A 15,787-nucleotide genomic window follows, 5' to 3' on the forward strand; every position below is an offset into this window, starting at 1 on the left:
CCCAGCATGGTGCTTGGCATAAAACTAGATTATAATGTGTGTTTATGAACTGAATCAATGCTAATAAAAGCATCTAAAAAAGCCTATGATAAAATATGATATGGAAATATATTAGTGCTGCTCAAATGTAATTAGAAACATTATTTCAATAAATATAATAAAGTACTTTAAATACTTTAATAGCACAATTTTCATGATGATGAATGCATTCATTCTATTGTTTGGTTTTGAGCACAATTTAGATAAAAGGGGAATTCAAACAGTTAAGCTTAGCTATCTCTAAACAGTCACTTTCAATTTGACATGGTTTGTGGTCTGTGATCATATCACGCTGGAACATGAAATAAAAGTTTTCAGGGTGAGTCAAAAGGACTTGGTTCTATTTTCGAAATGTTCACTGTATGTGCAGCAATGAGAGGACTTGTGGTGGCAACTTACAGGAAGAAAACGTTTCACTACTGAACAGGAAAGACAGAATGTGTGCACGGCTGCTCCGAAAAGGACATGTAACCCAAGAACTGGGGTGAAAAATTTAAGATTAAGTGCAGCAATTAGCAAAATGGATAATAACAAAATAGCAACCATAGCTATGGCTGGCGTGGCTTGGTGTTTAGAATGTCGGCCCTCGCACCAGGGGCCCTGGGCTCCATTCCCAGTCAGGGGCACATAGCTGGGTTGCAGGCTTGATCCCTGGCCCCAGTCGGTGCTCGTGGGGGAGGCAACCAATTGATGTCTCTCTCACATCAGTGGTTCTCTCTCTCTCTCTCTCTCTCTCTCTCTCTCTCTCTCTCTCCCCCTTCCCTTCCCTTCCCTTCCCTTCCCTTCCCTTCCCTTCCCTTCCCTTCCCTTCCCTTCCCTTCCCTTCCCTTCCCTTCCCTTCCCTTCCCTTCCCTTCCCTTCCCTTCCCTTCCCTTCCCTTCCCTTCCCTTCCCTTCCCTTCCCTTCCCTTCCCTTCCCTTCCCTTCCCTTCCCTTCCCTTCCCTTCCCTCCTTCCCTTTTACTTTCTCTAAAAAGCAATGGAAAAAATATACCCTCAGGTGAAGAACAACAACAAAAATAGCAATCATAGTCAACATGTATCGATTGCTTTCTATATGCCAGGCACTGTTCTAAGCTCCCTCCCTCCCTCCCTCCCTCCCTCCCTCCCTCCCTCCCTCCCTCCCTCCCTCTCTCTCCCTCTCTCTCTCTCTCTCTCTCCATATATATATATCTCCAGTGGTTGTTTCCATAAGGAACAAAAGCCTGAATGTCTGGGGTTAAGGACCAAACAGCAATATTTTTTAAAGATCCCCCAGGTAATTCTAATCTGCAGCAAAGTCTGGGAACCACTCAATGACCCTGCAGTGCAAATACTCTTGTTACTATTTCCATCTTCTTAGGGTGGAAACTGAGTCAGAGAGGTAAAGTAACTTGTCAAGGTCGAAGAGCTGAAAAGTTGAGACATGAATCCAGGTGGTCTGATTCCAGAGCCCTTGATCTTAACCACCTCACTGCCTCGCCCAATGCTTTCGTGCCGTTTCTAATAAGTAGCCTAGATTTTTATGAGTTTAAGGACATTTTCAATGCATGTCTTAGAAATAATCATTTTAGGAAGTTATAACCTATTCTTACGCAGTTTGATTCCTACCTCTATTTGTACTATCGGTCTCCCCGGGCAGTACCTATCTTTACCATGCACAAGGTTGTCAAAACCGGCCCCTCTCTCTGCCCCAATCCCTTAGCCCTTCCTCCCAAATGTTACCAGTTTGATTTATCTCAGAGCCCACCCAAGCCCCCACACAGTGGCTGTACTTGTGAAAGAGGAAGGGGCCCAGTGGTAAAGCAAAGCAGGGCAAGCAGGGAGGCTCTTCCTGTTACGAAGCTCCATTCAGTGTCCAGGCTTTGACTGCTGATGTCAGTTACTAAGACTTCTTTCAATCAGCCTCTGCCAGGCTTCCAGTTCCTCAGATGTCTTTCAACCTTCGTCTTAAAACGCAAGTCATGTTATATTATGGGACTTCAGGGGTCTAGGTTTTCTCCTTAGCTTTGCCACTCTTACTGTATGACTTTGGGCAGGAGTAAGCTGATAATCTCTTCCAGACTCATGTGCTGTGTACCATCCTACATGAACTTGGGAGAACTGCTTGGCTAAAATGACTGGTTTTATGGCACTTTGTTGCTCTAAATTTAAGTTCAGTGTGTTCTTCTTATACGGATCTAACCGCTCACTTATTTCCAGACCTTCAGAGCCACCCTAACCACTGGTTTCTGAGTCCACTATGAACTTGGGAATCCTGTCTGCAGTGGGCAACCTTGGTCATAGCTATCCTGGCCCAAGCAACTACCTTTTAGTTATAACTTGCCGGGGTTATAAATCATCATTTAATGACCCCATAGCAACTGTTTATCTAGTGCTAGAGCACATTTAATAAGCTAGGCATCGGGCCTGAGGAGTCACACAGATGTGGAACCCTCCTACGAAGCATGTTTTTTTCCACGGCTGCTTTTGAGATGTATTCATGACTATGGCCCAGGCATTCGTTGCAATAGTTACAGCTTCTCTCCAGCAAAACTGTGCTCAGTACAGTGAAATCACACACACCCACCCAAATCTGCAATTTAACCTAACCACCGAGCTCCCCTCAGTTCCAAGTTCAGGTGCTTAACATCCCAGGCTGCACCCAGAGGCCCAGGTGAGGGAGAATGGCAGTTAGAATTTACATAGCACCCTGGCGGCTCCCAACCACTGTGAATAAATCTTGCGGTTTATTCTTTATCTGTCAAAAAAAAAAAAGAAATTCTCTGTTTTGTCATCATGAAACCCAACTAGGGAGAAAGCAACTGATCACTCTTGCTTCAGTAAATCATTTCTGAAAGACCTAAACGGTCACTAATAGTAACCAATTTCATCTGGTCTGTTATAGCCACTGCTATTTTTTCTTAAAATGGTAAATTCAAGAGCAGGCAATTCTCCTGTACCTCCAATTCCCCATATTTAATTAGCAAAAGAAAAATATTACATCATCAAAGAAAAAGCTCCTGTAGCAAAAGGGGAGAGAACGGAAGGTCAGATTTCTCAGAAGGCCAAAAGGAGTCAGTCCTGTCCCGTTGGTTGCCTAGGTCACTGGGCTGGGGTAGGACAGGGCAGCTGAGGACGATGGGTGTCCAGGGTAAATACAGACAACACCGAGGGAGTCGGCAGAGGGCATGAAAGGAGGGGAGTTCCTGAGCCCCGGGCCTTGGTCAGCCCCAGCACACATCTGGCTTTTGCTCTTCTGGGGATCAGAACACAAAGGACCCAATGAGTCCAACTGAAGTCCAGCTCCCAAGAAGTTTGGAGGGGGAGCCATGGCCCTGCGTGGACTCCACAGCCACCGTGAGGGTAGTTTCAGATTCACTGCTCACCCCAAGTGCTGCTGGTGTGAAGGCCCCTCCTAGGGCTGGCCCCTTGTAAGGACCAACTGTGGCAAGAATGATGTGCCCGAGGCTGGGCCAGGGCCAGTGGTGGCACAGGACGGCTTCATTCATTTCAGTGAGGCCCCATGTTGTTCAGACAGATCAAGAGAACTCAGAACAAGCCTTTGACATTGGAATTTCTGTATTTCACATTTTTGGACCTTGTCCTGATGCTAATACAGTAGGCTTTGAACATTTAAAGTGGGTATGTTCAAGGCTTTCAAATGTTTCCAGATTCTTAAACAATATTACAATATTTTCTCCAGAACATACAGAGCACCTCTAATATTCAAGTGACTGTCTCAGACTCATTAGGGAAGGGAGTAAGAGCAAGCAGAAAAATAACAAGATTTTGTTGCTGAGTGTCCCAGGTCCCAGGTCCATGTTGTTTCCTGTATGAAGGAAGCTACTGTTCAAAGGTGCGCCTCAGTGAAATTATAGATGGCTACATCACCGGCCTTCAGGGTCATTCCAAAGTGTGAACTCCGTGAGGGTCAAGGGTCTGTAATTAAATAATAGCTCTTGCAAATTACATTGTTTCCCAAGTAAGAAGAAACTAGTGACTTCTAATGCAGGCCCCATCCTGTGAATCGAGGACCCCTAGTGGCCACTGTGGCAGTAACTCCTGAACAAGCATCCGCGGTACACACCCTGACACTTTCTCAGACGCATGTATATGCTGTGATTCATAAAACACAACTTGCTTAAAGTGCTAAAAATATCACAATGGCATTATTATTGTAATTTTTTCAATTAAAGAAAGATATCCAAAGTACTGCCACTAACTGGAGAGAGCTGATGTTATACTAAAAAAAGTTGTAAACCCCAGCTTTAGATAATCATCATTAGGGCGGCTACTCTCTCTTTGATAAGCAGCACCTGGAATAGTTGGGTCGACTTAGAGTAACAGGCATGTTCGAAAGAGCTCAACCAGTAACAGAATTGTATTAATTATAAAAATCACACATTTATTGCAAGTTTAGAAAAAAAAGCACTGGCCTGCAAAGGGGAATGAATTTGCAGTTCTGACCATATACCAAGTGGTACAGTCACGTAAAGTGCGCGGAATGATCAAACTAGCAAATTTCTTCCCACTGGAACTTTGGCTTTCATTGGCTGTCTGTGTAAACTGCAAAATGCAACGCCATGTGGGAAACGCGGCCTCAGTTCAACCAAATCTTTAATTCACCATTTAAAAAATTCACATACACACTCACACTTACTCAAGAGCAAGTGACATCGTGCCCTGGCTCAGGGTGTGTGTGTGTGTGTAAACTCTATCCCTCTGAATCAAGTATCATCACTATTTCTTTACTGAAATATTCTCTTAGATTGCCTGATTTTCAGTGTTAGTCTCCTGGGGCAGTCAGGCAAATAAAATTTCTTTAATAGAAAGACAGTGATCTAGAATTAATAAGACAATTTCTTTTTCTCCCTTATAGTTTCCTCCACACACCTAAAATCCTACCAGGCAGCACTTAGCGTCAGGGGAAGGGAGGGCAAGATTTTTCAGAAAACAATGGATGTCGGAGGGCCATACACCAGGATTCAGATTCTCACTTTCAGTATCAGAGGATAGTCAGTGAGAAAGACAGTGATGACTTACTTTCGATCAGTTAAAACTGGATGATGAACTGTCCCATCCACGTGTTCGTAATGACAAACACTCACACGTGCTTGAAAGGCGCAAAACTAATATACTCTTCAATCTCAGATACACGAATATACTTAAGAAAGAGAAGTTTTATTAGGGCAATTTCACTTTATTTTTCCATACAGCAAAGTCAACTACTGCGGTAATAATAAAATAAGCATAAAACAAATTGCAGCCCAAGACAAAATACGTAATTTTAAGCAACTACAAGCAGAAAGTAAGTTGTGATTACATAAGAGTAAAACCAAGCGCATCTGTCCTGTCAGCAGATGAAAGCGGCAGGGTTGCCGGTAAGTGCAAGGCTGTAACCAGCTGGAGCGAGCGCTGGCTACAGGAATTCATTAAACAAGTGCCCATGATCACACTCACTTGCAGTGCTTCTGAGTTGACAATTAGAACCGTGACATTTGAACTGTGTTTTCTCTTTTCACCTGCTGAAAGAACAGGCTCCTACAGCAATTAAAAAACAATCACGTAACAACTATAGCTACGGTGTGCTGTTTGGTTTGCCTGTTTATGGTTTAAATTTTGTGAAAGTCAATACTTGTTTTGAAGATTTGTGTGTGTGTGTGTGAACAACAAACCACTGGAATTGGCAGAAACTGATTAGAATAATATATGTCCTTAGTATAGTTCTTTCTCTCTTTTTTTTTTTCTGTTGTTGAAGTTTTAAACATGCAGTAGTTTTGAAAAATGTAAGGAATATCTGATCCATGATTTCACCTTAATGGTTGAAGTACCTGCTATTTTTGGTAATGGTCTTCAGGCAGATTTGGCCCAATGGAGTTTTTGTCAGTCATGAGATCTCGGAAGGATGGCATATCTTTCCAGCTGAAAAAATCCTGGCAAACTACAAGCTGTCCACAAAAAGCAAAGCAACATGTTTGAAGGGGTACGGAGTGCTAACTCGGTGCCACTTTTGCAAGCAATTTTGCTCAGTCTGTCATTTTATTAGCCTTAACAAAACTCCTTGTAATTATAGACGTTTTTATTCAAAATAAGATCTTACTATTATACAGGTTTCTCTCTTTTGACTATATACAGAAGTGCAAAAAGTCAACCTTCTCTCTAGACGTCCCAACATGCTAAACTGCAGCATAATCAACCCTCAAGAGTTTGCACACACGCTAGAATTCTCATTACGTAAACTTTGAGTATTTGGATTATCAACAAAAAGTCCCTTGTTCTATTTATTGATTATGCAGCTTATTTATAACAAGGCCTGATATTCAGGGATTTCAAAAATATTAAACAATACTTTAACATTTGAAATGGATACAGTAGAAAATAAATTTTATTCTAATATCTAGGATCTAGATCTTCTTATAATAACTAATTACAAACAAAATAAATCATCAAAATATTACTCAATTGTCTGCCAGGATTGTTGCGATAGCAACAACTTAACTTCTTACTTAGCAATGATTATATATTTATAAGATATCCATATAAAAGATCTTTGTTCTTTTAATGAAAACTAGACAAGAACTAACAATGACTGACATTCTTACACTTTAATATTAAATCAGTAAAATATAAATCATTTAGTTAACAGTAATACGAATATTCATATGACACTACATGTAATTCAAAACTGAGTATGTTATGAAGGAAACACTACGTTAATTTTTTTTTTTTTGTATTTTGAAAAATTCATCGGTAAAATCTAATAAAACAATAGTCTATAAACTGAAATGGTATTCCATTGTTAATACAAAATGAAATCTAATAAGTGTAGGAAATGAAAAACTACATTTTTAACAAGAAAAATAAGTAATATTCTATAATGTAACTAACTACAATAACATGTGAAGTCACCATTACTCTCTTAACACGATTGAAATTACATTGGTATGGGTTCCAACCCGTAATGTAATAATCTAAGGCTTTAATAGATGTACAGTACAATCAGTAAAATCAACACATCAGTCTTATATTAGAAAGCATCTCTCTCAAGCATAAAAACTTGCAGTAAACTTGGAAGTATGGAAAGTTCTACAACTGAACTTTCACTTCTCCCATTCCATACTAGAACTACCAGTGACATGGCCCCTACTTCAGCAGCGTTTACAACTGCTGAACAGAGCAAAAATACCCTTTACTAGCTGCAACACCCAAACCACAAAAAGGGAATTCCTTTGGATGAATCCATTCTTAAAAACTGAATGCACATCTATTTTTTTTTTTAATTTTGTAAAAGGCTTTCTAAGGCTATAAGCAGTTAATCTGAACAAAACAAAACAAATCACATATAAAATTCACCCATGTACGTAACCCACCCACTTGCTAGGTAAATGAGACACCTCCCGTTTTCATGTTTTGGTTTATCATGCATCTGATGACAGTGCTGCTTTCTTCTTTGTTTAGAGTCACTATTTTCAACGTGACTGTGATGAAGCATTTAAGCAAACGTGGAACCATTTCTGCAAAGCATTTATAGTCTTTTGACTTTGACAGAGCTATAAATAGAAGCAAAATAATTTCCTCAAACATATTTTGTCATCGTGTCTCAGAAATGGCATCTCCCTTTTGAATAACATGTTATACAGTATAGTATGCATAAATATTACACTACAATGCATTAAAATAATTTTATATAATATATATCTATCATATATATCTCCAGTATGTGTGAGTTTATCTGTATTGAGAGAATTTGTGTTGTGCTGTTCTATTGTTACTGTGGTTAAATTGGCCATTTCTGAGACAGCTTTGGTTTCAAAAAAAACAAAACAAAAAAAATGGTGCCCTTTGACTGATTAGTACTAGCAAATAAGCAACAAAATGTGGCTCTGAAAACAATAACACTGAAGAAATAATACTCTAATTTGATGTACAGTCTATGGCACTTCATGAGAATCCTTAACAACATGGTACTTAAAGCCATGATGTGCTTTAAAAGATACACAGTTGTGGTTTTGCTTGGCACATTCATCTCTGTCAGATCCCTCCCTCACCGCATCTTACAATCTATTACATTAAAAATATTACTCTTAAACAAAAATGACTGTGCATGCACGCTCTCACCTCTAATGGCAATTTTAAATACAAGGTGCACCTTTGTTATTTGTAAACCTTGAAAGAAATAAACTTATTTTTAAAAAATTATACCTTGGTCTACAGACGTACCAATACCTAAGAGAATCATGGTTACACCATAGTCTGTCTTTTCAAGATGGCATGAATATATAGGAAACTAATTAGGTATGCATATTTTAATGCATAACTCTGTGCTAGAAAAGAAAGACAACGTTGTTCTTTTAGACAGGTATATCACCTCAGCACGAATACCAATTAAATGTACAAAGTATATAGGCCACAGTGTGCAGTGGACTCCGGGTCGTCTTCCCTTCCGGGGAACATGCAATGTGTGGATGTCTGGTGGCTGAGGGGCTGCTGGGGCTGCTCGTCGGTATATACAGTATGGCTAATGACCTCGTCCGGGACGCTAACCAAGCACACTGTCCTTTCCTCCAAGGATGATCTGTAAGGGACAGAGAGAGAATCTTCGTTAAAACGGACGACTCCTCAAGGCGGTTCCCAGGACAGATTTAACAGGAAAACTGTATTTCTTGATTTAAAGCGGGAACACATCTTTACACGTCATTACCCCTTCGTATAAAAACAAAAGACCCCGCACAGGTACAAACGGATCTAAATTAGCTCATCTTCTCTATGAGAATCAAGGGACACGCAGAGATTAATAGAACCGTGGACTCTGCTCAGATACTCGGCTAAAAGCGTAGGACGAACCTGCACAATCGAGGGGCACAACACAGCCGAGCTCTTTCTTAGCACTGTGGCTGTGGGGCTGAATTTAAATTCACTTTACTTCTAATGCTAATAGGTTTCAAGAGGAATGATTTGGCTGACAAAATTAAAATCCATGCAACAAGCCCTATTAAACACGGTTCACGACACAGGGAATCCCTGCCTCACGGTGGCTCGACTTGTGTGTCTTTGACTTTGCAATGGTGCGGGGATGCTAAGCGCTCAGCAGAAAGCAGCTAGACTAAGCTGTGATGTTCGGTAGCTGAGGCGTATTAAAGGCACTTTCAACTTTTGATATTTTCAACTTATAATGGGCTTATCGGGACATAACCCCATCGTAAGTCGAGGCGTGTCTGTATTTGGGTGCTTGATTAGCACAGTATGTGTTTAGGGGGGGGAAAAAGAATAATACTTAATTTTGGATAATTTAAAGTTTGGGACAATTTTTTCCTGAAGCCTAGAAAAATAAATATCATTTCTTACGCTCCTGACAAATTCAGATATCACACTGTATTTATAAGTAGTTCTGTTTTTTACACAAAATTCATTCTCATCAGAGAATCTTTTCATATTCAAAGTATACTTTAGAATACAACTTTGAGAATGAATGAAAGAAACCACCACTTGGCTGCACTCAAAACCAGTTTAAATACTGCAACTCGTGAAAATGACCAATCATTTGTTATATAAACAGACTATTAAGAACCTAAGCTTCATTACAGACAAATCCACTGGTTCCCCAACTGCGGGACTTAGGGTCATTTGGCGTCATTTTCTTCAACCTGATCACTGCTAAGAAATAGAACATAGTTATATATATACATACGGCACATAGCCAAGTGACTGCAAAAGCTTAGGACAGATTTTTTTAACATGTCGATAGAACTCTTCTTCCAAACCTACCTACTGCAAAGTAACGTGCTTATTCAAAAATGTGGCTATTGTTCAGAATAATAAACCTGATTCTCAGGACTGCAGAGAGCTTAGGACACAGATGAAAGCCATGTTCAGTCATTTAACTCATGACTGTAACATGTCTTTGGTAGTACTTCTCAGAGTCTCTCATTTTTTCTTAAATGGCTCTCAAATGTCTTCTATCGTCTTCTGCATGAGCTCGACCTTTGCCCAGCCCTCGTTATGAATTATCATCACAAGGGCATCTGAACTGGTTCTCAGCCACCGTCTCCTGACGGGACACACCGTCCCTTCTCCTGTGAGGCCCGGACGCCTCCCTTCCCTATAGCAACCTTCTTCGTCTACTGGGAGAGCTGCTCCTTTATCTTTGTTCCAGAAAACTGATTCAGGCCTCTCTGACTTGAACGCAGTGTGCCCAAACTGTCTTTCTCTCATTGTCTAGTCCCCTTTATCTCGCTGGCGTGGTAACTAACACCCTAGCACCAAAACGTCACTTGTCAACGGGCTCATGAAGAGAAATGAATGAAAGGGAGCGACGGAGAATCATCACCCATCTTCTTTACCAGAGGAAGTTTGAAATGTCACGGCTCTTCTTAAATATAAAAATAATTACTTGATATACTTCTGAGCACATGTGGTACCTCGGGTGCACGCATATGGACTGAAACTTGTCCTCTAAGCATGAAAAATGACCCCTTCGCAAGTATCTAAGTCAGCGTGTCTGAAGGCAAACAAGGCTTTCAAACCATTTTTGAGCCACGGCAACATTTCCAGAAGTTATCTGGCTCTGCCACGGTGACCGTTTCAAAGCACCTAAAGGTCACTTGGATATGGAGATGTGTGCGTGCGCCTATATGTGAGTATGCGTATATTTATTACTTCTTTTTTTTTAATGTGCCTCAGGCATGAAACAGCTTTGGCCACCAACACAGGCATCAAGCTGGGATGAGCTAAGGACTGTACATCTGCTCTGCCCCTGATTGATACCAGAGCACCACCACCAATCGGGTGTCTCCTTGCCCATTGCCAGGGGGTTGTGTGTACTTATTTAAAGTCAGACTCTTTATATTCTAATGACACTGTGTGGTAAAGCATGTTCTCATTTAAGATTTTATAAAGAAATGAAAAATAAATAAGGATCTACTAAAAGAATCAGGAAACTACTGCCTGTGAGCCAAATACAGCCTGCTGCCTATTTTGCAAATAAAGTTTTATTGGAACAGAGCTACACCCTTTCGCTTATATATTGTTTCTGGCAGACTTGAGCAGCTGTAACAGAAAAGAATGGTGACAGAAACCATATGGAACACACAGTCAGAAATATTTACTATCTGGTCTTCTAAGAAAATAGTTTGCCAGCCTCTGACCTACACCTTCTATTTAGATTTAAGTCACATATTTTTTCTTCATGCTTGTGTTTATTTATAGTATAAAATAAAAACAAAATGTATTTTCCTTAAGTATTATGTATATTTAAGTGGTATTAATATATTACAAGTTTGTATGATAAAATTCTTCACAGCCCATCTAAGATAAAAATATGAGGTCTACATAAGTACTTTCTTTGAAATTTTGCAAAAGTTTTCTTAAAATACATTACACAGTTGCTATCTTTAAAAAAATCCCACCACGAATATACACTATGCATTACATAATCAACTTACTGTTTAGTGATGAAAATTCTACATCTGGGTAACATACTTGTGGCTAGTCAGATGTTCGGCAGATATTATGGGTATCTAGCAAATAAAAAATTATTTAATGAATGATCCATGCAAGCAAGCCAACACCAAGAGATGAAACATTTCAATATTAAATTTTTTAAGACAAGTGAAATTCAGTTGTGAGGTGACAGTCCTTATCTGGTCAACATAATAGTAAGTTAATGTAAACGTAATGCCAAAGTAGCAACTCATGTTTTAAATCTTTGTGTTAAACACTATTCTATAAATGTTATCGGATTTTAAGAAGAGAAGTAAAACTATCACAAATTCATGCAGAGCAGTAATTGAAAGAAGCCCTTTTTGTTGGCCTACACACCCCCCCGCACCCCTGTGGTTTCAGTTATTCCGTTATCCAAACAGCAAAGTAGAAAATGTCTTGCCTATTTTTATGCAACCAATTCCTAATATTTTTTGGTTCAACGTATGGTATCTAACTTCCCCCCCAATTTAAAATACCAGGTAGGAATTATACGGGAGCATTTCAAAAGAACTGGATACTCAGAGCATAAATTTACATCACAACTATTTCTGAATCCTGATCGCACTTTTTTTTTTTTTTTTGGTATTTTAAATGGGCAAGAGAATTTAAAAACTTGAGAGAAAATACAATTAAGAAACCAATACAGAGGTGACTTATTTCAATAGTTCCCAAAGCCAAGAACTTCCAATATGTACCCTGATTCTCCTCCAACCCAGAATTATGGCTGCGGACCTAGGAGATGCAGCACAATAGGTTAAGACTATCAGAGGACTGGAAGCATGGGTTGTAACACTGGTGATCCATTTCCTACTGTGTAACCTCGAGCAAAGCACTTAATTCCTCTATGCTTAAGTTTCTTCATCTATAAAATGGCACTAATCCCATCTCAGCAAGGTTGGGAGAATAGTGAAATCACATACATGAAGGCACTTTTGCTGTTGTTTCAATTTAGATGCCCTAGACTAATTCAACATATTACAATCCACCGTCTGGAGTGTCAATTAATATTTCTTTATTTTTTTTCCATTTCTCAGCTTGACACCTTTATACAATTTTACAGCATTGGCAAATGGCACGAAAATGTGCTCCAAGCATAATGAAGCTTCTCATACCATTTTTCCTGCTGCTGCAGGACAGGATGTTGCACCCAACAGTGTAGAAGCATCAAGGATGGGGCTGTCGAAACATACCAAGGACCTTCAACACCAATCGATGCAGATGAAGGGCCAGCTATAAACTTCTGCATGCATGCAGGCTGCATTTTGTGGCATCAGCTATTTCCAGCATCGCTAATGTACTGTAGGCATATACATATGTATGTATATGTAGATATAATATATGTGTGTATATATATATCCATTCCCTTTTCTTTCTTTTGGTTGTAAAACAGTATGAAGACCCAAGATTATGCATGAAATGGTCACAGCACAATGCAAAAAGTAAAGTGTCCCCCTACACCCCAGGTGGCCAAGGGCATGTTGAAATTTGCTTTGCTAGAGTTCTGCTTACACCAGCAATTCTACAGTCATACATGGTACACATAGGAGAATTTGGCATCACTGATCCACATAAATGGATTGCATGAATCCATTAAGAAATTTCTGCCATAGATTACTTACTAACATGCTACATATGCACAATCTAGCATTCTTGTAAATGAGTCTGATGTGTGAGCATAAATGCAGGGCTGTTTTGACAAGCTTCAGAAAAGCTAATGAGTGATCTTGGCCAAGAAATGTTTAAAGCCTGTGCGCACCTTTGAGATACATCCATTTTGGTACACTGCTTTTGAAAGCTTGTAGCGGCTATCCTAATAGCTTACAGTTCTTCAACAGTGCACACTGTGTTGCAGAAATAAGGGCGGCTATTCCTCAAAGGAATAACTACAATTCAAACCGCCCTTAATTGGTCTTCTCTTCCCAAAGGGCAGCGTGTTGATTCCCACCTGATACCGTTCCCTTCGAGACTCACGTGACTACATTTAACCTTAGTCTGTGGGTTATGTGAAATTTGATTTGGCTGTATGTAAATTTTTTCACATGCTATTATAACCCTACTGAATTTTGCTTTCATAACAAATATATCTGTATATTCAAGCCCAAACCTACTTTATGTAAATTTGACTTTAATTCAACCAGTATTTTGTAGAATATAATTTTAAACAGGATCAGAAAATACTCACTGAACCAATGTCAATTTTTAAATTTTAAATATTTCAATAATCATTTTCTTTTAAATAGTTATTCTCATACATCATAAAATTTAAATTTCTGAAACAGATCCCTTTTACTTAAAAGTAACCTCTGTTAATTGTAACTCTATAAACTTGCATGGAACAGAACTGATGCCTTTCCTCCTTCATAACTTCCCAACATTTATGCTGGGTAACTACAGAAATACTTTTTTTTTTCTCACTTAAAGCATTAAGAATCAAAACTTGAACATGAATTTATTTTGAATATGCAATCTGCTTATCAAACAAAACTATAACAAATTCATAACAAACTCTATTTACAAGAGTGGTCATTTGTGGCATATGTTACACATTTAACTAATGTGCTTTTTATTAAGAATTTAGGCAAGAACTGAGAAATTGTACATCCCAGATATTTATAATAAAAAACCTTAAAGTTACCTCTATTTTTCTGACTGGTCAAAATACCTGCATGATTGGTTGAGACCACATGAGAATTGCTTGTGTAAATATCATTTTAGTAGCTTTAGAAACGGAGCTGCGACAACTTGGGAGCACTTATAAATGGCAAAAAAGCATTCTGCTGCTCATCATAGAGAGAATGTGTAGGCCAACAAGAGGAATCTTTGAAACCCCATGCTATTAAAGCACCCATGACAGCCCTCACGTACACAGGACTCCCACTGACCTCAATGGGAAATCCACGTGCGCAAGGGTTGTTGCATTGAGCCCTATCAGAGTTGGTTTTTAAGAAACAAAGCTGTAAATTAGCAAACCTGGTTGGCTGTGGCTGTTGCAGCGAAGGGAACACTTGTGGCAGATGTTGTTGCTGCGGACACAGTGGCTGGCGTAGCACCGTGCACCATGGGAACTTTCGGAGGGAAAATCATATAAGCAAACATACAGAAGAGTGTAGCAATATGGAAACCATGGCAACATGGAGGAGATAATTGGGCATGGTATTTATCACAGCAATAAGCCATGTGACGGGACATCATCACCAGCGAGTGACATGCAATCACAGCGCAAAGCAGGACAACATTCCAAGGAGAGAGGGGAAGGGAGATGAAAGAGAAAAAAAAAAAAGGGGGAAAAAAAGCTTGTTACCATCAAATCAAGAAAATTGACACAAACAGGCTTAATTTGCTAAAGTCACAAACAAGAATTTTATATAGTGTTCATAGTCAGACATTTGAAATCTAAGTCAAAATACAGGTATTTACTTCACAGATATAGTTAACTGAATGAAAGTAATGTTTCTTATTTACTATTATAAAAATATATACAATATATTACTTTTATGAGATAGATTTTTTTTTTACACACTAGAACTCATAGTCCAATCAAAATCCACCAAAGGTGACTAAAGGAAAAGTTGTGTGTCAAGAAAACATTTATGTGAGTCCGTGTCAATTAAATAGAAAATGGCATTTAATTGACAGGTGTTAGTAAAAGGGGAATGGACTTGCCCAATAGATACACGTTAAACTCAGCAGTGGATTTTGAGGGGCTGTGAGGTGCACCACAGGTTTAAGAAAATCGAGAAACAAAGCTGGCACCTACCAACACTTGCAGCGGGTGTCATGCACAATATTGAGCCTGCCCATCATGCATTGCAGCAGGAAGGTGGATTTGAAAGGGAAAAGAATTAAAACATCCCATCACACGTGTCATTAGGAAATTCATTTGAACAAAGAAGAAAAATGGTTATTATGGGAACAGTGGCATGTAACCGTCAGCACAATCAAGTCATACAACAGCACAGTGGCCCCGGCGCCGGCCTGGGGGGCGTCCAAGCCCGTCCCCTCGCGGCCGCCCGCCCGGACCGGCGCGGACCTGGGCCTGCTGATTCTGCTAAAAACAACGCTGTCCTTGGTTTTGTTCTAACCTGGCCACTCTGTAGCTTTGCCACTGCCGATGTGAACGTATGAACGTGTTCTCTGTATCGAGCACGTGTTAAATAATTAAAGCTAGTATGGGTGATGAAATGCTAAATAATGCAGTGCACGACTGACTTAACAAAGTAACGAAACCGAAACGTTCGTTCCCATCCCCGGGTTTATCTTCCTGTTCACTGTAGCGGCGGCCACGCTGCACCGAGGAGGCTGGGATGG

At 39.7% G+C, this 15,787-nt stretch overlaps 1 protein-coding gene and 1 pseudogene across 9 annotated transcripts in view; both read right to left on the minus strand.

The window, feature by feature from the left end:
• Positions 1 to 5,160: 5,160 nt before the first annotated feature.
• The window catches only part of MBNL1 (muscleblind like splicing regulator 1), a 161,440-nt gene continuing 150,813 nt past the window's right edge, over positions 5,161 to 15,787 (minus strand). For 5 of the 9 annotated variants that reach the window (XM_087818371.1, XM_016222590.2, XM_087818370.1 and 2 more), the window contains 4 exons: positions 15,237 to 15,272; positions 14,450 to 14,544; positions 11,440 to 11,514; positions 5,161 to 8,573 (listed from right to left, as the gene is read on the minus strand). In XM_087818371.1, coding sequence (XP_087674497.1) covers positions 11,458 to 11,514; positions 14,450 to 14,544; positions 15,237 to 15,272 — 188 coding nt within the window. In that variant the 3' untranslated portion in view covers positions 5,161 to 8,573; positions 11,440 to 11,457. The remainder of the gene's footprint in view (positions 8,574 to 11,439; positions 11,515 to 14,449; positions 14,545 to 15,236; positions 15,273 to 15,787) is intronic. The other 4 variants (XM_016222591.2, XM_016222589.2, XM_016222596.2 and 1 more) reach the window with 1 other exon arrangement.
• On the minus strand, positions 10,666 to 10,810 carry LOC148092952 (small nucleolar RNA SNORA48; annotated as a pseudogene).

Source organism: Miniopterus natalensis, chromosome 6 (assembly GCF_054644295.1).
Source record: "Miniopterus natalensis isolate mMinNat1 chromosome 6, mMinNat1.hap1, whole genome shotgun sequence".
Classification (NCBI taxonomy): Eukaryota; Metazoa; Chordata; class Mammalia; order Chiroptera; family Miniopteridae; genus Miniopterus; species Miniopterus natalensis.